This window comes from Catharus ustulatus, chromosome 13, assembly GCF_009819885.2.
Source record: "Catharus ustulatus isolate bCatUst1 chromosome 13, bCatUst1.pri.v2, whole genome shotgun sequence".
NCBI classification, from domain to species: Eukaryota; Metazoa; Chordata; class Aves; order Passeriformes; family Turdidae; genus Catharus; species Catharus ustulatus.
This window is the reverse complement of record NC_046233.1, coordinates 15,317,462-15,342,428: the sequence shown is the minus strand read 5'-3', so window position 1 is coordinate 15,342,428 and position 24,967 is coordinate 15,317,462. Positions and strand designations below refer to the sequence as shown.

Here is a 24,967-nt window from a genome sequence, read left to right as displayed (position 1 = left end):
CCTGCAGCTCATTTTTCCAGGAATGGGGGTCAGAGTTTATTCTAAGAAAGGAGACCACCAGCATGTGTTAGCAGAAGAGGTGTTGCAGACAGGATCTCCCAGAAGTCCAAATTCTTGTGCAGCTACACACTGAACACCTGCTCAAGCCTCAGAAAATCAGGAGGAGCGATGAGGGGAGGAGGGTGCCAGTGATGAGCTACTCAACTGTGAAAACATCTGCAAAATGACCAAAAATTAAAGGCAGTCCAATATGAGAAGAGGGGAGTTCCACGATGGAGAAAACATTCCAGTGTTTAGTTCCTTTCCTGTCCCTTTGCCCTGCCTTTAATTTAAGAGGCCAAGATGAAGCAAAATCTCCTTGGAAATCACCCTGCATCTGACAAGCTGGGGCCTCTGCTCCAGCCTCAATCATTTTTCCTATATTGCACATGGGAGCAGGCTAAATGTGTCAGATTTAATCACCTCTGCACAAATACCATCCAGGGTCTCAGCTGCTGGGTCAGATTTGCCGTGTGAGACACGGCTGAGACAAACCCTTCCAGATGCCAGCTGCACAGGAGTTCACCTGCTCCATATGGTCCTAGAGCAGAGGTGAAACACCACTGCCCCAAATATCCTGAGAGCACTTTGCTTCTCACCTCCAGCCAGCATACACCTCAGCAACAAGCCTAATATATGGGCCAGGCATCTGTCAACTCCAAGTTGCTGACACACTTTAACTTAGTAGGACCAGAGACAGGGAATATGTGACTTTCCAGGTTAGTACTCAGTCCACATGCTGGCTGCTGTACTTCTGGAAAGCACAAGAGATCACAATTGTTACCCACACTTACAAATAAAATATTGCTTTTATTTTAGTAAAGTAACAAAGCTATTTACAGATACAATAACTATACATTCCAATTGAAAAATAGAATGTGCTCAAAATTGTTAAAGCAAGTCACACACAGTTAGGAACACAAACAACCTCACACCTCCCAAAGCCTTCACCTCCTGTCTCATCTTAGGAAATCAGTTTTTGTTGCTCTGAATGATTTTCTGCTGATTCTCAAGACATTCCTTCAGCTTGTCTTCAGTGAGTGTCAGCCTCTGCTCCAGGATGGAAACTGTCTGCAAAACAAAGTGAAAGCTGCTGTTGAGCTACTGACAAAGACACACTGCACACTGTACTCCCAATAAGATGTGCCCAATAAAATGCTAAATTCACAGGAACATTTTGAGGTATTTCTGGGCTGGAACTCCAGTGTCAGCATTCCATCAGGGCAGAGCCCCTCATGACTTCAGAGAGGAGCAATAGCAGACAGTGGGTGCAAAGCCCTCCTGCAGACAACACCAAGCACCCATTTCAGCACTGGTGCTTTCAGACTGGGCTCTCATTTCCTTTCCTTGACAGGTTCATGAGGCACCAGACACTGGAGAGCCACCAGACACACTTCTGCTAATGAGACACACAGATTTTAAACAATTTTGCTCAGTTATGGCTCTGATTTTATCTCTTTGCTTCTAACCATTTCCTCCCTTCCCTGTACACCATGGGTCTGCTGTAATTAAAACCCTCAAAACTTGCTGGACAAGCACCATAACAGCAAGAAAACCTTCCCAGCCTAACACAATGCAGCAGGAGATGGAGGGGCAGAACTCCAAGTGGCAATATCTGTCTCAACATAATGCCTACATTTTTTTGTGTAATCCAGTTACCCTGCAAAGGACTGTTCTCTTTCTCCTCGAGCTGAAGTCATCATGTACAGGATGCACAGGAAGAACATTTTAACCATGTGGCAATAAAAGCTTCTGCTGAAAACCTTTTATTGATCACTCTCAGATAATCAAGGGCCTCAGCTATGCACAACCACTTTCAGCTTCCAGAAACATCAGAATGGCTGATAATGGGTGGTGATGATTTAATGCTTTAATATCCATAAACTTATCAGCAACAATCAATAGCTTCACGTTTTGGGCATTTTTACTGCATAAATAACATCCTCTGCTAAAAACAAAGGATGCTCAGAACCTTGGACTTTAATAAAGTAATTCAAATAAACTTGGACAACCGCTGTTTGTATAGCAGTTATACATAGAAAGCCTTTTAATAGCGCATTTCGTAAGCACATCTCTAAGTGCCTCACAAAAGCAAGCAGGTCTCATTATCCCCATTTTACAGCTGGGGAAACGAAAGCACAAAGAGAGGAAATAGCTTGGCTAAGGCCACTTGAGACTAAGAAAAATCTGCTGTAAAATGATTTGGGGAATGAGACAAGTCATGGGGGAGAAGAGAAAACAGACATGGTAAAAACAACAGCAGGCGTAAGGCAAAGCCATCTTGCAAGACTGCATCAAAGAAGTCAAAAAGGGCTTGAGGTTGGCCAGTGCGTCATAACGCACCTTTTTTTCCCTTCCTAAACACAGTTCAAAGCTTATTCTAATATATTTCTTATTTCTGACCTGTAACAAGGCAGAAGAGCTCTGCTGCAGCTGTAGAAAGCTTCACCTGAAAGAACAAACCCTGCATTGCCCAAATATTCCATGGGCTACAGCACCAGCTGTATTTAAGATTTTTTCTCCTCTATTTCCATCCCTTTGAGACACAGGAACTGAAGTACACAGAGAACCAGAAGAAACATTGTGGAGCAGGCAGGTAACATCCCAGGTGCCCCAGAGCCAGCAGGAGCTCTCCCATCTATTCGAAGGAGAGAGGACTTAATCTTTTCCACATCCATGCCATTGCCTAGTGACTGTCTTGGAGACCAGGAACAAAGCTACCAAGGGCAGAACACAGCAGGCTGAATGTCTACTAGGGGTTCACAGCAAAGATCTTATTCTTCAAGCAACCAGACAGAGAATGAAAACCAGTAGGGATCCTGGTTTTTCCATCTAAAAAATGAACTAGTAACTCAACACTCCAATAAAAAAGAGGGAGAATGAAACATTGCATCAAATTTCCTTTAGAAAGATAATCAGCTGAATTAAAGTCCCAGTCACACTGCCCTGCCAGAAGCAATGCCCAGATCACTTGTGGCTCCTCTGTTCCATGATTTACTGCCACCACGATCCTGTCAATAGGAGTTAAGAGCTGCTACACACAGCACCATGAGACACAAGTAAAGCAAATTTCACAGAGGGCTGAATTTGTGAGAAAGCTGTAAGGAAAATGTTTATTGGAATGGAAATTGCATGTAAGTATAAGCAGAAACTTGCAGTAAGTATTTTTTGGAAACTAGAAGTGGAAAAGTAGCAGTCAGAAATGAACTTCAGGAAGTCCAAATTAGGAATCAATGACTATAGTCCATTTAGACTTGGATGTATGATGAATATAAATAGACAGGGCATCTGACATCCTAGGAAGGTAAGGGAAAGCACAAATACTGCCCAGCTGCTCTAAGTGCTATACAGCAACTTGCACAGAAAAGCTCCTTTATTAGCAGCTGAAAGTTTTACAGTATTTCCATGCTGCCATTTATAAAGCAAGTCATTCTCAGGAGGCAAATGAAACTGCACCCATCCAACTCCTGCATGCTTTTGCTCTGGCTTCTCAAAGATAACAAACCAGCAGTTAAGCCAAGGAGGAGAACACTGTCAGCCAGATCCAGTGAGGATTCACTACAGCCAGGTTTGCCCTCTCTGGCAGGATCTGGGCTTCCTGGTGTGTCAGGATTACAGAACATCTCCATTACGCACCCGGGAGTAAATGCTGGATAATTTATTGAAGTCCTGGCTCAAATTGGCAGAATGATAACAGCTTAGGCTTAAACAAGAAAAAAAGACCAAGCTATTCATTTTTAAGGAGAATTTATGACATTTCAGCAATATACTGACCATCACTATGGCACCAGACCAGAACACAGGAATTTTTCACTAAAAACTTAAATCACTTCTACCAACACTTCCTGCAACATTCATCTTCATTTATCTTCACAAGATTCAGCACTGAAAAAACCCGTTCTCTTTGGAAACATTAATGAGAAACTATGGAGAAAAAAAAAGTTGCCTCCTATTTACTTAAAAAATCAGGGGAATATTCACTTCCATCCTCCCCCAGGACACCCAGACTGAGGCACCTGGTAGTCATGCTTGCTTACCTGATGACAAGCCCCTTAAGCTATTCCTCCATGTTATTTTTACAACCCAAATAACAGTGATTTGGGATGCTGTTCCAAGATGCTTTCATTGCTGTCTTTTCCTTAGTCCCTCTTAAACATGTTTGATTAAACAGCAGAGACAATTTAAAAGCCATTGGCCTTAGGGTTAAAGCTTCTGCAGTCGCCCTGGAGGGGCTTTTGAGGAGGACAGATAAGGGGAACCAGGTGCTAACTGAATGCCAAAAGAAACCAGTTCCACTAGCACCAAAGGAAATCTCAACAGCAGAGTCCAGAGCAAGGGAGCAGAGGTCGCCAGCAAGCCAGGTGGAGTCCCTGCCAGGAGAGATCCAGGCAGCCAGATGGCTGCTATGAGCTAAAGCAGTACTTAACCTGGAGCTGGGGCAAGGCGGGCAAGGGCACAGAAGGGTGGAATAACTAATGCTCAGCTCACCCTGCTAAGGGACACTCTCTGCAAGGCCAAAGGTGCAGCACAGGCCTTTCCAGTATGCAGTCACAGTGGCTCTAAGTTAGCTGTGTAAGAGCACAGGGGACAGAGGGGCCTGACTGATTACCCTGACTGATCAGGGACCCCCACAAAAAGTATGGAATGGACACAGCAGTTCCTCAGATCAAGTAACAACAGCTTGGCTGAACCTAACAAGGGATATGATCTTGCACAGTGACTGCACCACAGATGTGTTCTTGGATCTGTGCAGGAAAAATAGGACAATTGCACTTCTATTCCTGTTTCCTCATAGTAAAAAATCCCTCTCTCTCCATTGATCTCAAAGGAAGCAAAAGTAGTTTTCTAGCTTTACTTTAAAAGGTCCTCAAAAATTTGCTCCACTGTTTTTTCTAAGCATATGCTAAAAGATTTTGCAGAGCACCAACACATTAAACAGTTCAAAGAAAAAACATTACTTCTGCCTCTTCAGATTTTTCTTCCCTCTCTGATATATCAATTTACAAAGACAGCATTTTCTTATCAATTTATAAAAAAAAAATCACCCACAATGAACACACAACAAATGCAGAAGTTTGTACTGTACCACAGTTTCTCCATCCACTGCGTGGGTACTAGGAAGAACTTAAGGATTGATGTCTTTTAAGAGGTTCACTGAGGACTACAGATGTCCTGTGGATTTACAGAATGAGACTTGTCATGTTTGACCCAGAGTTAAAGGTTAAAGAGCTCTGCCCTCTGTAACAAGCATGGCCAGTGCAGGTGCATTCTCAAAGATGCCCTGCTACAACTTCTTGTGATTTCCCTCAAATTAGCAATTTCAGAGGCCACTTTATTCCCAAACATGGCCAAGAAGTACAAGTGAATTGCATCATAAAAATGCTGTCTTAGCATCCAAAGGGCACCCAGGTAAATTCAGCTTGGGAGCCTTTTCTCCAAAGTAATGCAGTGAGTGAACCAAACTACTGTGGGAAGGGTTTGCACAGGGATAGCCCTACCTACTTTTTACAGGAGAAAGAAAAACCTTAACTCCTGCCACCAACCACAGTTTACAACTCCAAACTGCAGCTGCAAGAGTGAAAGGCTCATGGGAGAACTTATGCAGCAAGAGTTCAAGCATGAACCTGTCTGCCAAGAACAGCTTCTCCTCCTCCCATTCTGGGTTTTGCCCCAACATGTTACCAGAGCCCCTGCACCTCAGCAGCTGCACTTGGACCCCCAGAGCAGATCCCTGCTCTTACCAAGCACACTAAAAAAGAGCTGGGTTGCTCTTCTCACATGAAAATGGTAATTTAACAGCTTTGAGATGGCACCCAAGTCAGCTACACACATTCTACATGCTCTGAAACATTCTCAGCAAGAGCTGACAGACTAAGAGAGGAGGTAAGTCTCATCTCACAGCAGAACAAGGAATGAAGTTTTCAGTCATTAACAAATGCCTGCAAGGACCAGCCTTACTCCAGTGGTCAAAGCCTTAACCTCAGAGTGGGTTTTGGTTTAAAATAACATGTGGGGTGATTTCTAACAGAAATGATAATTCCTCATGTGCTCAGACTAAAACAAGATGTGCTACCTCAAACATTTTAAATCAGGTCTGTAGCTCCTCACCATCTGTGCTGGTTTTGCATTGAGCTAATCACAGAAGTGATTTTTCTGAGAGGAGCTGCTAAGAGCTTCTTCCCTGTCTGACAAAAACCAATCAGTGATTAGTTCTGAGAACTGACAAGCTGTTAAACCACTGAGAAAGCTGAACATGCCACTAGGAAAAACGAAAAAGCCCGGGAAAAAGCTTTCTGGCCTTTGCAGAGAGTTCTTCCCCCTCCAGGGGCTGGGCAGGAGAGGGGAGGCTGGGCCATGGCTGCTGAAGTCCTGTGGACATTCAGTGTCCTGCTAGCACAGCAATATCCCTCAGAGTGCATTTCATTTGAGCCATCTTAGAAAGGGGAAAAATGTATTTGCATCAAGATCTTATAACAAGAATATTTTGGAAGTAAATTTCAGGGGGGGAAGAAAAAGGAGCTCTGCTCGATGACACAGGACTGGCAACAGTTTTGAGTGAGAAATCAAAGCTACTGAATCTCTAAGAGATGGGTCTGGCTCACAAGAAATAGCCTCTACGTCCTTTAAATTCAGATTTAAAAACCAAGCTCATCTGACATTGAATAGATTTGCAGATGAGAGCTTTATTAGTGTTTCAGATTTCAAAGTATTTCTCTTGGAATAAAAAGTACTTGTATATTGGGTCCATCAGTGTTCAGGTCTTGAGAGCAACACAGAAACCAAGATATTTGCACACAGCAAAGGTTGAAGCACTTGGGACATGATCCCCCCCACCATTGCCAAATGCTTCTTTTTGATTTGTAACTACTTGAAGTCATAAAAGCATATATTTTACTAAACCAGTTGCTTAATTTACATTCAGTGCCTCTCAAAAGAGGGGCCACATTCATCCCTCACCAACACAGGCTTGAGAGCACATCTCAAAAAAGGAGTACAAATTTGATTTTACTTGCTTTCATTACTAAGCACTGGACACAAACATTTTCAGCTTCAATTAAAAAGCAATTCAATTGTGCCCAAATCTTTTTTTATGCTAAAAAAATAATTTAGAAAAATTCTTTCTCCGCCTGCAATCTTTTCTGGAGTGAAATAATCCTTTAATCTCACATGATCTAGATTATCCTTCAATTGAGGCTTTGGATTATTATACAGATTTATCAAGTCTTCTCCATTTCACTGTGTTGTTTTCTCCCAGCTTCAATGCAAGATTAGTTTGGGGAAACATATAAAGCCATTTCCTGTGGGTGGATTATCGCAGCTATTTGTGAATTTTTATGCTAACCTGATTCTGAACTCTTCCTTTGGAGAATACATATTCCTTCCCACATCAAACCAGCAGCTTTTGCCTCAGTGCCTACTGCCCACAGATGAACAGAGTGAACACAGCAGCTGGAGGTGTTGAGAGTGAGGACAAGAGTACATTAAACAGTTGAAGATGATGACTGAAAATACAAATTTTCCACTGCAGCCAAGACAGTTACTTACAGATGATTTTTTTGGAAAAGCAGTTCAGCTGTAAATGCAAGAAATGCACCTGAACCAAGCAAACCTTTGATATCTGCTACATTTTTGATATAGGTGATGAGATTCAGTCTTCAATAAAAACAAATGAATTGATAACCAGTTTGCATTTTCATCCTTTTCACATCTCTGAAACGTCAGTAGAGGATTTTTAAACACTGAGACACTGACAAGAGAATAAGCTGCAGGAAAGGGAGGAGCAAAGCATCAGTAGCACACATTTATTACTCTCATCTTCCTCATTCTTTTGGCAGATGTGAATTGCCTGCTTTCCTACAGAGGAGAACCAGGGTATCTAAGTAATCCAAAACTAATGGGAACACCTGGCTTATGTCCAGGTCTCTACTTCACTCTTTAAGGCAGCAGAATTATTAAGCATCTGCTGCTCTTCTGAAAAAGAGCCATGTAAGGCCAAACACAAACCACTTTTAGGAAAAAATATGAAGACCCTGTTAGGTCACATTAGACCACTTTCTTACAAGTAAAACAAAAGATATCCTGACAGAGCTTTGGGGAGGAGGAGGAAAAAAATGTTTCATTGAATCAAAGACCACTTGAAAGAAAGTTGCCAAAACTTCAGAAAATTGAATCGTATCAACAACACAAAAATGAAGCTTAGCAAAGCTTCTATTCACTCTCATGTTACTGCTAGATGTGATATACAACAGCCACTGGATTCTTTATCTGTCTCTCTGATAAGAGCTGAAGTGCCCAGCTGAAGGAGCTCCAGGGTATCCCCCTGTGTGGGGCACAATACCCCCACAGTCTCAGCAATTGGTGACTGGCTGGAAGAGACCTCTGAATTGAATAAAAACAATCTCACTGAATCCAAGCACATGACACCTCATTTTATCTGGAAATCTTCTGCCAGCAGAGGGAAGGTACTGATAATTGGTGATGCAGCTTTAAGTGTGCAGCTCAGAACAAAGCTGTGTGATGGCAAGAGATGACAGCCCACAGCTGATGTCTTACTATCACCTCTTTCAGCAGAAATTGGGAGTATTTTCTCTCCTTCCCACTTCTACATGATACCAGGTTTAAACCTTGAAATGACAGCTACAGAAAAAATATTAGGAAAATAAATTTGGGTTAGATCTGCATAATTTCCCAAAGTAGTTTATCACAACTTCAACCTACCCCCACTGGTACTTAACATGATGGTAACACAGTGTTGCATCCACAACAAGAACAATGAACACAGAACTCAAGATAGCACATCAGAAATGGATCCAAACTCCCATGGAGCTAACAGATTAAATTCCTGAAAAGCCCATGGATGGTTATATCAGTAAAGGGTTTCTGGAAATATCAAATGTTCTTTCCCTTCAACTGGATGGCCCTGCTTATGCCCTTAGAGTTCTCTTTAAACACACAGTACTCAGGAATTGATTTTAACAGAGCACTAGGAGCATCTTCAGCCCTTCTCTAAGAAGACAAGACAGTGACATCTGTTAAGTATTATGTATTAAAACTTTCTATTGTTTTGAAGAAGCAGTGGTGTCCTCCTTTCACAAAGAAGTCAGCAGGCCCAAAGCTGACACACACACTCATTGGTTTGAATCTGCTGCCTGCAGGGAGCAGCACCCATTTGTGCTTTGGCAGAAATGCCTTGGAATAACAACCAGCCCCACACACCAGGCACTGCTCCACAGCTCCTACCAGAGCTGTATGAAAGAGGACTAACAGTGGCTCTGCTGGAACTGCATTCCAGAGCTGCACTCCCTTCTCCTACCAGCCAAAGCTGGAAAAGCCAAAGTTCAGACATGCAAGTCAATGCCTTCCCCATGTGCCTTGCTCCCTGCACACATCCCTCCTCTCTGGAGGTGCCTTCTGCCTTAGTCCAGGAATGAGGAATTCTTGCATTCTCTCATTTGCTAAAGTTTGTTTAGTGCAGTTTGTGTTGCTGTCAAATATCAAAACCTTGGCATGAAAACAGCATGTCAGGGACATCTACCTGTACACACACATTAAAATGCTGTTAACACAACATACACAGAGTAGAACCAATGGGAAATTAAGTACTTCAAAGATGGTAAAAACGCTACAAAAAAAGGTAAAAGGTTGAAGAACACAATCACTCAAGGCAGCTTCTTGGGTTTTTTACTATTTCAGGGCTATTTCCAATTTTATCCTATAACTTACTAATTTATTCCTCCCCCACTGATCTCAATTTCTCTTTCTGCTAAGTTTAAAACAACATTTAGAATATTCTACAGTTACACAATATCTTCCACAGAGATATTTGCATTGCTTATATTTAGGTTAAATCCCACATGTATTGTTTACTGCAATATTTGCCTCCTCTAAACACCTATGAAGTTGAAAAGGAGCCATTACACATCCACCATTAGAAATGTGAATGTGATTTATGTAATGAAAGATAACAATCACATTCTAGCTTACTAGAGAGACAAAAACAGTATTAAAATATTTTGTGTATACACTGGGTTGCTTTTTACTCAAGTATGAGGGCCCAGTGTCACACAAGATTTCCCTCCCTCCTCCAGTGTTCAGTGTTTTAAGGATGATACCAAAAGTGCTTTTTTGCATTTCTGCCAAGTGAACTTAAATACCTTTTGGGTTTCATCCTACACTACTTTAGACTGCCTGTAGTTGTGGCATGTTTTTTAATCCCTAAATCAGCCTCCAATCTCCTGATGGGCCCTCCAACCCATCATCTTACACTCCTTGACAAGTACTTTGACAAGTTAACTCTCTCAAGAGCAGAGAGCTAACTCAGACTACTAATCAGTATGTTCAACACCAAGCATTGAAGACCTACCTTTTCTTCCTCAGATGCAGTATTTAAACTCACAGAAAAGCCCTCCCAACAGATTTTTCCATCCTACCACCATGGTCTCAGCTACAGAGACCTCCAATATTTACCATTCTATGCTTTCTCCCTGCTTCTCACATTCCTCATAAAGACACAATGAAATTCAGGTCCAGACAATCAAAAACAGTATTTCTCCACAATGAGCAAGGAGGAGTTATTTAGTTAATCAAAAAAAAAACTTCTATCCCCAAATTCTTATTAAGCAAACATAGTCTGTGATGATCACCATTCATGGCTGGTTCTGTCCAAGCATTGCTCAGTGACTCCAAGAAAGAACTACTCACAAATGTTTTAGTAAGGGATTAGCTGTTTGTGGGTGAAAAGCGTGTTCCAGCAACGAGGCACAGAAGGGCCCAGACTTGTTGATGGGAGGAGGATTCTGCAAAAATTGGACTGTGTAGGTGAATGCTGGGTGGGGGAAAGGAGCAGCATCTGAACAGAGTTCACCTATAGGCTGCAGTATATCAGAGGAGGGAAGAGACAGAGATTATTCACCAAAACAGAGTTGTTCTGCCAACCACTCCTTTGGGCATCACCTTAGATAAACCCTGCTAACAGAACAGTCTGTCAGAGCTGGCTCCAGCTGCAGCTACTGCACTGCAGCATAAAGAAACTGGGGAAGAGCAGGGCCTAAGGTGGAAGTCAGAGCAAGGGAACTAAGAGAAATAAGCTGAGAAGCAGGTGATGAAAGACTTATCAAAATACTACTTAAAAGCAGAGGCTTTGAACTAGCCATATTATTATTCTATTAAACTATTGCAAAACATTCCCAATTCTTCCAGTCACAGGTACCTTTGTCAATAACAAATTAAAAAGCAAATCATACCTGAGTCAGAACATCCAGCTGTCCTATAATATGCTCCAGGGTATTTGCAAGACTGGTCTCCTCCTCTTGCTGCTCCTGGGTCCTACTAGAATCCTGAGTTTTTGTTTTCTTATGATGAATGCCACAATCCATTTCTGACTGCTAGAAAAATAAACAGACAAAATCTGCTATTGCAATGCAAACAACTGCACAGGGATTTCTGTTCCATGGAGGGTAAACAGTAAAGGACAGTTTATGCTGGGACAGCCTATGCTATTAAAAACAGGCAAAGGAGGAAAGGAATTGTTCTTGCCACGGCTGGAAAAGGAAAAGCTTCTGCTGACTTGTCTGCCTGCTGCAGGTGGAGACTGTTTTTGTTGTTTTCTGGGTTTTTTTTGTGTGTGCTTTTGTTTGTTTTTAAACCACCACCAGGAAAGGCAAACCTTAGATAAAAATCTTGAAGCAATCCTGCAAGAGTCAAGTTTTCAATGTACAGAGAACTTTGGTGTGCTCTTGTGGCACACAAGCACAGACTACAGGTAAGAGAAGACTCGCTGGAGCTGCTTAGGGAAGCACTACATCCCAGTGACAGGAATTAAGTAACCAGAGCAGTCTGATTATTTCATTCCAACAGTAAAGTTAAAGCCTCTCTCCATGCTTGGTAGTTGAAAGAAGGCAAAAACATTGTACCATAGTTAAGTTCAGCAAGAGCAAGATGTCCCAATATGCATTGGAACTGTTTTGATTTAGTAATTTTAATTTTGTTTATATCTTGAACTGGTTTTCCTCCTCAACGAGATTAGGAACAAGTTTACTTTGAAGTGTCAACTATTTTAGTTATGCAAGCTTGAACAGTTCATTCAGAATAAATTACGTTTGAAAAACACAAATAGATCACTACTAAAAACCCTATTCTTCTTTCCTTTTCTTTCAAAACGTATCTGTCTTGTAGAACAAACACTATTTGCATTGTTTATCTGCATTATTGCCAGTAGAAGCAGTTCAGAGAAGTTTAACTAAAGGAGGTAGCCAACTGGTTAAGCAACTGCAGACTTGAGTTTCTCAATTTACACTAATGGACAAAATCTGAATTGAAAGCCAAGATCACAGCTCTCAAGACGCACTTCTCCATGGCCCAGTGCCTGATGCAGCTCCATCCCATGCACTTATTACTCACACAAAGTTTACAAATCAACAAAGCAGCAAGGAATTCTGACAGATTGAAAAACACTTCCCAAAAGTTCTTCCACATGGACTTTTTCTAAGCAGAAATGAAGATTTGCCTGTCTGTTCTCTCCTATGCAACAGCAGGAATGCATTTCTCACCAGCACAGCACTGCTGATTTACCTGCTCTGCTCTGTATTTGATGCCAGATGTCTGCAGATGTGCAAATAAACTACAACAAGACCTGCTCATAACTTTAACCACCAAACTGTTCAGTACATCACGCATACAAAAAATTTTATCTATATTTTAAAAATACACATTAAACCCTTGTGCTGCTGGGAGCCACTGACTGAGGCCACAGAAAGGCTCCCAAGGCTGAGCTCCAGCTCAACACACAGGCAAAATATGCAGTAAGTAGTAGAAAAAACAGAAATGTGAGCATCTAGGGAAGGTGGAGACTGGAGGGGGTGAGCAAGAGAAAAAGAAATAAGAGGCTGCAGCAGCAGCAGCTTTGACAGGAGAATGCCTTGGCTAGTAGGAGCTGACCATTCCTCCAGACCCTGCCCACCAAACCATCCTCCCACAGGCAAGTCTCACATGGCCAGTTTTGCATAAGGAGCAGGAAAGAAGGGAAAGGTTTAAATGACAGCTGCTTCCCTGGGATCACTGAGCTCCACCACAGGCCCAGGATGCAGCAGGTATCAGGTGGTACCAGCCACAGCAGCCTCTGCTCATTTCCTTCCTCCCACCTGCTGGAATCATGTGGATCATCTGCAGGCCCCTGGCCAACACCACCCACACTGCAGGTCACACAGCACTGCCTCAGCATGGGAGCCACACTCCAGCTACTCCTGGGCTGCAGGAAGCCCGAGAGCCACCCGCTGCTCACCGATGCATTGATTTAATCAACTAAAATATGTTCTTGCAGAGATGAGATCAATCCAGCCTTAAAAACCTGCTATTTGCTGCTTAAATTTAAAAGTGAAAACAAACAAAAACCACAAACCACTGCTTTTCAATGGGTAACTAGCATAAAAAAAATTTCTTTCTATTTTAAGGCTGACTAGTTTATGCTGATGATGTAACTTCAGGCCAGTCAATCATGGCAAAGAAGAAATTTTAGTGAGCTAACACTGCATACAACCTGCACTTAAAAACCCCAAATGATGATGAGCTATCCTCTTCAAAATCCATTAGAACAAGCTGACTCACAGAGCAGAAAAATGACTGTACCAACAGATTTTCTCAATCTATCTTTATAGCATATGTCAGACAGCTTTTCACAAAAAGCTTCAGGGTTGCACTCTGAGTCTATATTCTCTTTGCTACAGTTCACAAAGTTTAAGAATCTGGCAAAGGCAGTACTGCAGAGATGTTCCCACATTGGTGCTTTAGGGTGAGGTGGTCCATCATCATGTCAAGTTGAAGCCAGAGCTGTCAGATGCCACGTTCTGCTGCTCACTTCACAGGCTACACATCACCCCCACAAAAGCCAGCACCAGTAAGGCCATGGGGGCTCCTGAAGGCAACAGCCCCAAGAACAGAAGTATATCTACATTTAAAACCAGAAACATGACAACATGGCTTACTGTCCCATTTCAAGCACCACAGCTGCTTGAAAGGTTCCTTACTGCCCATCATCAAGGTATCCCATAGCCTTCAGCAGTGAGGTTCTGAGTTAGTGCCTCTGTCTAAACCAGGGACACAGCCAGACAGCAAATAAACACTGTGACAGTGGTCACACCAGTGACTTCCAAAAAGGAGGCTTCCAACTGACAAAGGTCTTCGACTGTTCCATTCTAGGAAGTGTGCACCCAGCTGAGGAAGAACCAGGTTGCCTCCAGACTGGAACATTTTCAAATTTTGTAAAAGCAGACTAAATCAGCTGCTGTTCCCAAGAATTAACAAGAAAACCCTTAGAAACCTACAGTCTTAGAGAGACACCAGGAACCCTTCTAATGACAATTTATACCACCAGAGCCAGCCACCAGGAATTTAAATTCTAACAGATTTAGAAAAACATTGCAAAAATACAAAATGGTGTCAATCTCAGTACCAGTGACCACCACAATTACAGGCAGAGACACCTCTGCTCTCTTCTGACTCACCTGTGGGTAAAGTGCCAGCTGAGTCCTGGGGACAGGCACCAGAAACAATTGCACTGCTGCAGAGGTTTAATTCATTCCAGTCAGAGTTCAAGTGTGCAATTTATTCGGCACAAACAAACAAATGTCTTTGCCATTAAATACCTTACAACATCTGTGTATTAAACACTGGGAGGAGAGCAAGGAGCAGCTGAACATTAAAGGAAGAAGAGATGAGCAGTTTCAGAATACAATACAGCTTTCAGTGACAAAGGGAAAACAGAAGTGATTTATTTATAGCAACCACTTAAAGACAGCACAAGGCAACTACTTGGGGGAAGGGGAAAATTAATCAGCCTTCATTCCAGAGGTCTCTTACTGAGCCTCTTATGAAAAGTGTTCTGGCTAAACAGCATCCTGGCCAGCAATTGCAGTGCTGATCAGGGTTGGGGGGCAGGTATGAACTAAAAAATACATGTGCATCTGTAGCAAACTGCACGAGACAACTAAAAATGCCATGTTGCTTCTTAAATGGTGAGCCTTAGAAAACATACTGATACAATAACCACCTACCTCAGTTTTACACCTACTAATAAAATGCAGGATTCTTATAATTCAGTCCAGAGGAAATATTTCTTTTCCCTTTTCCTCACCTCTCTCCACTGGCTGGGAAAAATTGAGTGGTGTGAAGAGGGTAGGTTCAGCTCTACCTTTAAGACTCTTTGAATTAATTAATGCAGTGTATTTACTCTTTTGAGGGTTTGTGTTTTGGTTGGGTTTTTTTAACACAGTATGATGTTGCCAAGAATTAATTTCAAACATCTAGAAAGACAGAACATGCCTTAAACAACACATACATCCAATGTATTCAATTCAACACAGACCTTCAATGTATTGAAATTCCCTACTGCCATCAAATTCATTATCTTAGCTTTAAGAGAAAAAATTCCCTTAAAAACAGAGCAGTAAAAAACCCTCAAAGGTGGTATATACAGTTCATCTGGATCCCAATTCTACTATTCCAAAAAAAAAGAGAAATACCTTTAAAAGTCTATTTTGAGGAGTCATTTTCACCACAGGTAAAACACTTTCAATGTGTTCCCAAAGAGCAACAGTGACATCCAGTGGAAGCACATCAGCTTCAAGGTAAGCTCCATGGGAAGGTCAGATGCAGTACACCATGAAAAGCTGAGAAGTAACCTCAGTTCTCCCTGCTGCACACAAAGTATCATTGACTGAGCACAGGCACACTTCTCTGCCTGGAAAGGCATTCCCTCTTCAAGGCAACTGAAATTTCTGGAGCATTCTTCAAGATCTGCATTATCCCACATCTACTGTCCAGACCAGCATAGGGTAACAACTCTATTTAGGACACAAGTTAAATTAGCTTTCTGAAACCATGTATATGGCCATTCATCCATGCTCAACTCTTCTGTCAGAGTTCAAGTTGCAATAATGCAGGGAATTTGGGAGGGAGAGAGAGAAAAGAGAAAGGAGGTGAAAAGAACATTACTTACCTTTTATTTTTGCTTCAGATAAATGAGGAAATTGGGTTTGATGCAATTATTAACACAGACCCATCCTCCCTACTGGTGTTACTATAAAAACACCAAAATTCACCATATGCCAAATAAATACCAGGCTCCTGATAAACTCAGGAGAAACAAGAGTTAACAGGGACATCTGAAACCCATTTAAATCCCAAGGCACTCTTGTGCCAAGCCCTAAGTGAAGCACTGGCAGGAGGAGGTGGATGAAGCAGGCTCGTGGATTTTAAATGAAACAGCATCAGAGCATCCAGCTCTGCTGACCAAAATGCCCGGAAGGACAGAAACAGGGGAAGAGCTGGTGGCCCCAAAGGTACTCAAAAATGTACAAAACAGTCTGTCCATACAGAGAAGGCTGCACTTGGACTGAAATTTGGATTTGCTGGCAGAAATAGCAGCATCCTATGTCTGCAAGTGACCCCATCTGGCAATCTCCAGCCAAGAGCAGGTCCTCAGCAGAAGGGAAAAGCTGTTTCCTTCCCCCATTTCAGTGACCTTGCTCTGTGGTTGACTGTCTTTTGGTCCAGTTTACTTACCCCTACAGTCTGTAAGTGTCACTTTTAAATCAGGACAGACAGTAGTACCATCAGCTTCAAGGTAACATTGAAGATAAATGGAGTTTGGCACATACTGCACTTCCAAAAGCATAAATGGTATTCATGTGAAGAGTGAAATGAGAAATAATGAGTAATGCCAGACATTGAAAGCCCAGTGATAGATAAAACTTAATGACTACCAATTCTTAAAAAAAATAAAGCAAGTCTTTCCTTCTCAATTTTTTGAGAAGGAAAAGTTAAGGGTGGACTTCAACATTTGAGATTTATGTTTCCTGCTTTGCTAAGGCAATTTATTTCCAATTTTCCCCTCCTATCAGTCCTAGAGTTTCCTTAATAAACAGGAAGAGTTCTTCCAGGATTCAGTATGGAATAATTAAGCTTTATTGCATAGGTGATGCTCAGCTGTCTAACACTGCTCCTGGAGAGTAACAACAACAAAAATTTCAAAGGAACAATTTTGTGTGGAAATAAGCCATGACAGGAACAAAAACATAAAAATTAAAATCACTTGTAAGAAAGGTCACCTAGAATTGAACTACTTCTTTCTGATCCTGATTTTTGGAGAAAAACTCTCAAGAAAAGGCAGCCAAACATTGAAAAAATTCTCAGCCTTGGGTTGTCCAGCTACAGGCTCTTTTACACCAAAAGCATCAGACTCCAAGGCAAGACACACAGTGATCTCCTGAAGTGGAAACAACAGCTTCCAGCTCATTCCCTTCACCAGAATAATTTGGCTTTTTCCACTGAATTAGGTAATACACACTGTGTAACATACAAATCATGTGCATACCTATTTTGTTACTTATATACATGTATAAAAATGCAGGCCATGGATATGTAAATGCAGACACAGACACACTACAACACATGCACTTGCTCTTACTCTTGCTTGAAGTTTGAATTCCAGCAGAAAAGTTTGAGATCTTTGAAACTTTGAAAGCTTAAGCTAACTTCATCCATCTCCAAGCTGGCACAGAACTGCAACTTCAAAAAAACCTTTAAAATCTTGCCTCCATCTCATTTCTTTGAATTATGACTCAAGCATTAAAACAAGCTACACACAGCAGCAACCTAAGTGGGAGAATTTACATTAATTAGCCTGAGATGCTGAACTTAAAAGGCAATTTTTATTCTGACCAATAATGACTTGTCAGGACTTGCCTTATTGTTTCAGAGTCTATGAACAAATCTATTCACTGTAAGATGACAGAAATTAAAAGCTGATCCTCATTCCTGGAAGAAATCTTGTCAAACCAGAGCACAAGGGAACACAGTTGTAGCAGCACAGTTGCTCCATCCACTACCAGGCAAAGCTGTTGCATGTTGCTGCAGTCATTCAGCCCCCTGGAAAGCCAAGCTGAGGGTGTGCCTTTTCCTGCCTCCCACCTTCTTCACCAAGACATTCATCCTGTCACTCCATGCCCTTGTCCAAAGACCCTCTCCAGCTCTTTGTGTCGTCCCCTCAGGTACCAGAAGGGGCTCTAAGGTTCCTCTGGAGTCTCCTCCAGGCTAAGCAATCCCAACTCTCTCAGCCTATCTCCACAGCAGAGGTTCTCCACCCTTCTGATCCTCCTCATGGCCTCCTCTGGACACACCCCAACATTTTTCTCACACTGAGGCCCCAGAGCTGAAGGCAGCACTGCAGGTGGGGGGTCTCACCTGAGCACAGCAGAGGGGCAGGATTAGCTGCCTCAGCCTGCTGCCCATGGGACTTTGGATGCAGCCCAAGACACTTTTGGCTTTCTGGGCTGCAAGTGCACTTTGCTGGGTCAAGACAAGCTTCTTGGCAACCAATATTCTCAAGTTTTTCTCTTCAGGGCTGCTCTCAGTCTCTTTTTCTCTCTTCCTGTTTAAGACCTGTTCCCTCACAAAACAATTACAAGATCACATCTCCAAACAGGCTTAGATTGGGTTTCCTTTAGCAAAAGGAGAGGCAGCTATGGTTAACCATCTGCAACCACCCTGCTTGGGAAGGATGTAGGGAAGAGCTCCTGTGATCAAATCTCAGCAAGGCTCCTGCTCATCCCTACAAAGTTTCTGCTTGGATAGCCAAGTAGGATAGAGAACAGTGGAAACATCTTGACTACTCATCACACTGTTGCTCTTTTAAGTAAACAATCTACCTACCTTCTCCAGCAGGAAGGCAGTTGGGCACCAGATTAAAACTTCCTGGAGTGGGAATCCTCAGAAAAGTAAGGTGAGAAAAATAATAATTTTGCAGATATTTTTGCCATAGGCTGAAGGTTGGATGCCTGCTCTTGAATACAGGATCCCTCCCTTACAATGCTTCAAATTAAATAAACAGAAAGGCTGCAGCTCTATGCAATGAAACTGATTCCCAGGAAGGAATTTCACAACAAATCCAAAAAAAAGGTACAACAGGATTCGTAAGTATTAACTAATGCCAAAATTAGATACAGTTACCAATTTGGAAGCCAAAAGGTCAAAAAAAAAGAGGCACATCTGGCCTATGAGTAATTGAGAAGGAATTTGTTTATACAAGGAGAAGCTGACAGGATGAACTGCTGCAGTCAGCACGAGACCAGGGGCTGAGCACTGGAGGCACCCGAGGTCACCAAACAAACCCAACCAGCAAAGAGAGAGGTGGAGTCAGCTCTGCATGTTCAGTTATGGACTTAGACAACTTTATGATCAGATCATGTTTTCTAGAATTTGCCTCCAGTCCTATCCAACAGGACCATTTTGGATGATTTACCATTGAAGAAATAAGCACAGTCCAAGGCCTGGAGAAAGCTCTAAACCCAGGAGCATCAAAAGAAGCTAAATGTCTGTCTTAGCTGAAAGACACATTTGAAGAGTCACAGGCTACTTATTTCAAAGTCCTTTCTGCTGAAGTCCTGCCCTTATCAAGCTTTCCTTGGTGAAGGTCAGCTATGCCTAGAAATTTGGTATCTCCACAACTGAATGTCATTTAACTTCTTAAGAGCTAAGGATATTTCAGACATTTGTGCTCCTTAATTTCAGAAGAGCAGAAAGACTTTTTGGCAAGAGAATGTCAGAGGACAGTTCTCACTTCTGCCCATGTCTCCCAAATTCCCTACCGAGGAATTACCTCTTTCTGTCCAAGGTACCTCAGGACAAGCAAGTAGAAAGGCAATTTTCATTAGAAAGTTGCATACAGAGGCTGAGGCTGAAGTATCCTCATAAACCTCCTCCTTTGCAAAGTAATATTTTGCAGAGTAACAACATGCCTCCAGAAGGTTTATGTTTAAACCTGAGCAAAAAATCTCTGTATCAATGCAAATTTCACCCAGACAGACCCAACTGCTTACAGTTACTATGCCAGACAAGAGCCTGTATTTTTGAAATCACCTACAAAATGCAATCCTCTCATTCTGACTTTCCCTTAGGTCCTCACCACTCAATATTGCAGCATAAAGCATGAATTTATCCTTTAGATTCTAGATCAAAGCAAGGACACTCACAGGATCAAGGCACAGGACTGCAAGAACTCCCTCCTTCCCAGCAGCTTCCCGCTGCACATATCCTGAGTGCTCACCCTAAACTTTGGGTTTCAAGGTGATTATGCAACACTTAAAGCAACAATTGTAAGCCTATAATTTAAGAGCAAGCATTTATTGCAGAGGTACCACTTCTGAGCTAACATTTACAGTCTCCCATCTATGCCAACACACTTAGCATTCCCTTCTGACAGCTTTAGTGGTTTATCACGCTTTCACATCTCTGCTTTCACACCAGCCATGACTGCAGTTCTGCCCATGGTGTCCCTCTCTTTCATTTGCATTAATCCTTGCACACATCAGTTCTACTTTCAAAGCAATCTGCGTCTTCCAAGCCTCCTGTATTTACAGAAAACACAAACAGGTGGGCAGAACAACTTTGAAGTTTATGTCCATTGTTACAAACACGTCCAATACCCTGAATCATACTGAACTCAAACCAACTGCCTGAGAAACCAGAATCTTCTAAAGGCTCCAGTCTCCCTCTGCCTAGGGAAGTGAAAATTGGTTTGGAACAAGTTTGTTTTCAAGTTCACCAACCTTGACAATATTTCATTACTCTTATCCCACAGCTTATTTAGGATTGTTTTTTCTTCCTATTCAACTTGATGACAAACTAGTTTTGATGTCTGTATTCAGTTATTCTTTCCTGCTTGTTACTCAGCCTCTCCCATGAGAAACCAGATACTGCACTGAGTGGCTTTACACAGCCACTGTTTCATTAATATCTGTGCTTTCATTATGCTTAGCAAAAAAAAAAAAATATACAGCTACACAGCAATATAAGCTCTCCTTGGAAAAATATTCTTACAGACTTAAGGGTGAAAACAGATTCAAGACATCTCAAGAACAGTGTTCTTGTATTTTAGGGGTACCAAAACTAAATAATAACCCATATGCCTATTTTAAATGTAATTAGATCCTGAAATGTATGCAAAATCTCAGAATTATTCAATAGGTAGAATCCTGGCACACTAACACAGCAGTAGAGAAAGGAGGAGTAGATTCACTTTTCATTGAAGGAAAAGGTGACCTTGGCATGAAATCAAGATCTGCAGGTGGCAGTTTCAAGTCTGAATTTGACAGAAGATAACTACCTCACCTACCCAAAAACCACCAAAATAAGCAATTCACTGTTAAAAAAGCAAGCATTAGGCTCAAAACAAGAAAGGAATTAAAATACAGTGAAATTTAAGTCTTGCAGTGAGTTGTAGGAGTAGTGGTACTCTTAAAGAGCCCACCATGATGCATTTCAAAAAGATACAAGACGTGACATTCACTTAAAAGAGGAGACTGACATGACTGTCTAAGTTACTATGGAGCCAAGATCTTCATGCTCAGGTTATACTTAAAATAGCAAATGAAGCCATTTCCAGAGATATCAGTTTCTTTTTAACAGCGAAGAACATTTCAGATCAATTCTAAATTTAATCTTAACCTAGGGTATTCAAAACAAGTTCTCAGAGGACATTATTTACTCTTCCCCTCCTAACTTTAGCACTTTTAACCACCTTAATCCAAGGACACAGTACTTGCTATATTTTGCAGCTCCTATGCTGCATATCCAAGCCAAAGCTTGCATTTGGGTGGCAGTTCAAGAAAACTCCTTTGAAGTCATTTAGGACCCCAAACCAAAGTATGTTTCTGTTGCATGATTGAACACGGATTCACTTCTCCCTCTACAAATACACAGCACCTGGTCCAAACCAACACATTACACCTCAGAATACCAAGTGTCCTGTTTCCTTCAGGCTCAGAGCATCACTAGAGCAAACCCTGGACACAGATTTGCCTGTCAGTGGCACACAGACAGCTGGTCCCAGCAGCATCTCCAGGTAAATCCTCTTCCACACAAGAACACTTGTGCTGGAGGGACAGATGTTCAGGGTGGTTAGTCACTGTTCAAGGGATTTGTTCAGCAGCTCCCTTCAATGGACATCTTAAGAGTTTTATAATGCAAAACTAAGTTTTAGAGTTTTAGAAGAGCTCAAGCGTTTTCATCCTTTCTTTAGATGACTCTGGATAATATGCTCTGGCAATAACAGCAGCATAGGAGAGGGTATATTTGCCATCATTTCCCATTAGCTGATACCTTGTCTACATTTTATAAGACATTCATTGGCATGTTATAAACCAAAAGTGTTATTTTTCTCCCAGAAAGGATGTGTCTATGCTGTGTTTCAGCCCAGTATCACACTATGCCATATTTTAAATTAAAGCAGATAGAGTTCAAAGCTAGACCAGTTCAATGGGTTAGTAAACAAAGAGGTCACTGGACTGATAGTTTCATAGCCTGCATTACTTCAGAGTTAGAACACAGGAGGGGAGGAAAAGGAAGAAGTCAGATTTAGCCAAAACCAGGCAAGGATCAATAAACACTTTCACCTCCTTCCTTGTGTGACTGCCTCCTCCCATGCTCTCCCACTAACCCTACACTAACCAACCTCGGGTTTTGTTTGCTTTCTTTACACAGCACTCCACAGAGTAAGGCATCAGGCTTAGAGCTGCAAACTCAAATCTTGTCCATCCCAAAATATCACAGCTATTCCAGTATCTCCAGCAATGGACTGAAGCCATATTAAATAAAAACACCACTGTGTTTGAGAGCTAACTTCAGGAGCCCAGGAAAGATCTAAACTGATATGGTCAAAGACACTGCCCTTCAGCTGGGCCAATGCCACTCATGCACAGACCCCTGGTTCACAGAAAGCTTTTCAGCTTACAGCTCATGCTGAACAAGATTAACCAAAAAGCAGCCATGGTAATAACACAGAGCAGAATCCTATAAGTATACCCAAATGTATCAAAAATATCCAAAGATTGACAAGACAAAATAAAGACGTTTAAATGAATCATCACCATGCACAAAAATGACAAGCCTGCACAGGCAGCAGCTTTAAAGGGTCACTTCTGTAACAGCCAACATCTGATGCACTGATCTCAGTCCCACTTAGATCAATGCATCACTGAATTACTCAGTTGCTGGATTTATCCTCAGGTACAGTCAGAACTCTGAGGTCTCAACACATGGTTCAGGGAACAGATATGAACTAATGTCTCCAGGTATTTAGGAAACAAGCTCCAGTACAATATGTCACCTACTTGTCATGTGTGACACCTACACACAGCAATTTTTTTTTGTCTTTGCTGACTGTCAGTGAAAAGGTGCCATGGATTCTATTTTCAGGACTGACACCAGCCTGAAGGATTCATGTCAGCTAGCAAAGCCAACTTCAGTTGTTGCTTACATCTGCTTTTTTTTTGTGAACCATCATTCATGTCATTATGAACCATACATTTCTAAACAGAGGGTGTCAATAAAAAACACATCTATACCTGCACTAAGTTTACCTTCCTTTTAAGATCATGATATATAATTGCCCTATGAAGTAAGTACAGTTAAACAGAAACCAACAATACAAGGTTGGTTAAAAAACAGGTGTCTTGCAGCTCAAATAAATAGCACAGAAAGATTATTCTACATACTCTAAGACTGCACAAAGTGTACTGAAAAGAAGCTCTCCACAATTACTGGCTGTTGACCTACCCCAGTGCCATGGGTCCCATCCACACTGCTGCCATATTTTTGGGGTTTCACTACTTCACCATAATCAGAATCAAAGTTAGTCTTCCACACCATCACCTGCAGAAGAAAGTTAACTCCATTAAAATTTCCCATCTAAGTTTGCTTATAGGCAATTTTTTCCAACCCTTCAGAGGAGAATCATCAAATCCACAAATTTTCCCTTAGAAGAGCTTTCCCATTGATTAAATTAAGGATGTTGTTTGTAAATATGCTACTAAATACAGACAGTTTAACTGAGTTCTTAATGGATAAGTGACCTCTTTCAACATTCTTTGGGTCAAGAACATCATAAAACTAGAATGACCAAGAGAACTTCAAAGCAACATGAAGAATACACCATTAAAACCACAAATATTTTAAAATCTCATGCTCATCATTATAACATTTATCAGCCACACCCCAACCAACCAGTCACTCATCAAGAGACTCATTCAGAGGAAAAGGAGAGTTAGTACTTAGCATTAGAGATCCTAAGCTAGTTTGTCAGCTGGACACCAAACTTAAATCCCACTTACAGGCCTCTGCTTTCCATAACACAGTACTGATTTCAGAAAAGAGGCCACTAACACATAAATCACTTCAACATATCAAGAAGAAATCCATGGAGCAAACCCCTCAGCAGTGACTCTACAAGTCTAAAAAGTTAAAGAGCAACCAATCAATGATTTCAGAGATCTGAAAGACACCCAGTAATACAGACAGCTCATTTGCTTATCAGAAGGAGTATTTATTCCTCATTTACAAATCTGCATCACTGCTTTGCATGAAATATAAGCAATTTTCTTTCACTGTTGCACAGTTAATCAGCAAGGTCATTCCATTGTGCAACAAAAAAAAAAGTGATGTTCTTAGTGAATAGACAAATCTGTCTCTTCACAGCTAGAAAAGGTGCTGCTGAAGATGTGCATTGCCACCTGGTCCAACCTGGGGATTAAGAGCAATACAACACAGCTCTTTGAAGACTGATGACCCTTACTGAGACCACCACTTTGGGTTGAAGTCTGTCTTTTCAGCAGGGCAGCTCACACTGTGCTAAAAACAGGGCATATTTGCAGTTTGGGAATTGAGAATGGGTTTCTTGGAAGGCTACATGTCCTACTTTATCACCAAAAAAGTTTGGTTTGACCTCCAGAAATGTTAATAGAACAGCAAGTCACTTCAGCATGGTCCAGATATACTGGATAGATAAAAGGCACACTTTTGCTTTCCCCACTGACAACAGAGAACAAAAAGCAGCAGTTTTTAAAGAAATGTGAATCTGGATTATAACTCAGAAATTGAG

The 24,967-nt window shown here is 41.6% G+C and overlaps 1 protein-coding gene across 5 annotated transcripts in view; it reads right to left on the bottom strand.

The window, feature by feature from the left end:
• Window positions 1-829: 829 nt before the first annotated feature.
• The window catches only part of POC1A (POC1 centriolar protein A), a 48,543-nt gene continuing 24,405 nt past the window's right edge, over window positions 830-24,967 (bottom strand). For 3 of the 5 annotated variants that reach the window (XM_033071936.1, XM_033071939.1, XM_033071938.1), the window contains 3 exons: window positions 23,647-23,742; window positions 11,283-11,423; window positions 830-1,110 (listed from right to left, as the gene is read on the bottom strand). In XM_033071936.1, coding sequence (XP_032927827.1) covers window positions 1,012-1,110; window positions 11,283-11,423; window positions 23,647-23,742 — 336 coding nt within the window. In that variant the 3' untranslated portion in view covers window positions 830-1,011. The remainder of the gene's footprint in view (window positions 1,111-11,282; window positions 11,424-23,646; window positions 23,743-24,967) is intronic. The other 2 variants (XM_033071940.2, XM_033071937.1) reach the window with 1 other exon arrangement.